This window comes from Octopus sinensis, linkage group LG10 (assembly GCF_006345805.1).
Source record: "Octopus sinensis linkage group LG10, ASM634580v1, whole genome shotgun sequence".
Classification (NCBI taxonomy): domain Eukaryota; kingdom Metazoa; phylum Mollusca; class Cephalopoda; order Octopoda; family Octopodidae; genus Octopus; species Octopus sinensis.
In genome coordinates this window covers 51,486,989-51,489,320 of record NC_043006.1, presented here as the reverse complement: position 1 = coordinate 51,489,320, position 2,332 = coordinate 51,486,989, and the positions used below count along the sequence as shown (strand labels likewise).

The window sequence follows — 2,332 nt, the reverse complement described above, 5'->3', positions numbered from 1 at the left end:
TTTTTTGTATTCCTAAAAAATTAAAATTCTGATAAATAATAATTGTGGTGATCCTTCGTTTTGACTCGTAAATGACCTTCGTAATGCACTTATTTCAGCGGGCGAAGTTAAGAGTCTTTAATTCATGCTTGGTACTCATAACTTATAGCACCGATGTCATCCACTTGAGTGGGGTATTATTTTCAACTCCACCGCCTACTTAGTCTGTTATAAGTTTTGCTAAGGAAGCATCATGTGTAATTGTTATCTCAGGTTACGGTATTTGAGTGTTCTTTAAACAGTTGAATTTCGCTATACAATCACACCATTCCGTGCCCTTTTCTTTTCCCCATAATAACTTTCAACTTTTGAAAGAATGCAGGACAACCCTTAATATCTGTGGGTACATGTAGCTGAATGTTCCATCACTTGCGTTATTATATATTTCATTCAGTCAAAAAGTTCTTGATAGTTTAAACAGTGAACTTTTCTACCGTTTGTTGTTTCATTTGGACTACACATACACGTATATGTACAGAACTGGAAACGTCTACAGTGTCTCATGAACTGGACCCATTCTGCAAGACGCATTTTAATAGTAAGTAAAAAATATACCTGTTATATCCCATCATATCAAGAAACCGAACCGTAATAGATTATCAGGACATTTCTCGGCTTTTAAGAATTCTCTGAGAATTAATATGGAAGATGTTAATCACTTGAACACCTCTAACATAATTGTTTTTACCGATACAGATACAGTTAAACAGGCATACAGCAATGAAAAATCTTTACCAAGTAAAACCTTTTCTGTACAAAGATCATCACACAGAAATGTTCCAGAATTTTGCTGTGAGATTTGTAAGAAAACATATCCTTCAAAACATGAAGCCTTCAAACACAAAGAAACACACAAGGAAAACCACTATCAGTGTGAAGTGTGTGGAAAATTTTTTATTTCACGGACGAAATTAACAAAACACAAACGGATTCACACTAGAGAGAAACTTTTCCTTTGTAAGATATGTGGGAAATCTTTCATGAAGAATTCGAATCTTGTTGTTCACATACGTAGTCATACTGGAGAAAAACCCTTCAGCTGTGAAATATGTGGAAAATCTTTTGTGGATAATTGTTATTTAAAATTACACAAAACATTACACACAGGAAAAAAACCGAATCGCTGTGAGATATGTGGGAAATCTTTCATTAGTAGTTCGAATCTTGTTATCCACAAACGTAGTCACACTGGAGAAAAACCTTACAGTTGTGAAATATGTGGAAAATCTTTTGCCTCTAATTGTCACTTAAAAAGTCACAAACGCTTACATTCTGGTGAAAAACCATACCGCTGTGATATCTGTGGGAAGTATTTTGTCTCTAATGGTAATTTGAGCAGACATTCCATGTTACACACAGGGGAAAAACCCTATCGTTGTGAAATATGTGGAAAATCTTTTACCACTCACAGTTTTTTAAAAACGCATGCAACAGCACACACTGGTAATAAACCTTATAATTGTGACATTTGTGGAAAAGCATTCGTTAGCAATTCTGGTATTTTGGTTCACAAACGTAGACACACCGGAGAAAAACCGTTTTCTTGTAAAGTATGTAGCAAATCTTTCGTATCTAATGGTGAATTAAACAGACACAAACGAATACATAGTGGAGTAAAGCCGTTTCAATGTCAAATATGTGGCAAATCCTTCTTTAGTAATTCAAAACTTGTTAACCATAATCGTAGTCACACTGGTGAAAAGCCCTATCGTTGTGAAATATGTGGGAAGCCTTTTGTTTCTAACTCTAATTTGACAATACACAGAAGAATACACACGGGAGAGAACTTGTCTCACTGTGAAACGTGTGAGAAATCATTTGTCACAAAATATGATTTAATAAAACACAAACGAACGCACAGCGGGGAGAAGCTGTTTCACTGTGAAACTTGCGGGAAATCTTTTAGCCAGAGTTCTAACTTTGTTATCCACAAAAGAGTACACACCGGAGAAGAACCTTATCGTTGTATAACGTGTGGGAAATCTTTTATGAGCGGCAGTATGTTAAAGACGCACAAGCGAATACATTCAGGAAAGAAGCCTTTAAACAGAAAAAAGTGAAAAAAAATCATTCTGTTGCAACTTTAAACTCATAGCCCACCACAAGTGGTACACACTGAAGAACATTTATCATGAAGAAATGATTCCCTTTAAGTTCTCAACGACATACACACACATATCTATCTATCTATCTATATATATATATATAATACAAATAAGAAAATGGAGGAACAGATTCCTTTCAATCATCAACTTACAGATAATACCAATTCATATAATTTATTAACTAATTA

General features: G+C 34.6%; 1 protein-coding gene across 1 annotated transcript; it reads left to right on the top strand.

The window, feature by feature from the left end:
* Positions 1-680: 680 nt before the first annotated feature.
* Positions 681-2,099, top strand: LOC115216209 (zinc finger protein 85-like). The gene has a single exon (XM_029785408.1). The coding sequence runs from the start codon at positions 681-683 to the stop codon at positions 2,097-2,099; it is 1,419 nt and encodes a 472-aa protein (XP_029641268.1).
* The last annotated feature ends 233 nt before the right edge of the window (positions 2,100-2,332 follow it).

Bases quoted from the DNA above. Each gene is read 5' to 3' on its own strand.
- LOC115216209 (XM_029785408.1), top strand. From the start codon at position 681: ATGGAAGATGTTAATCACTTGAACACCTCTAACATAATTGTTTTTACC.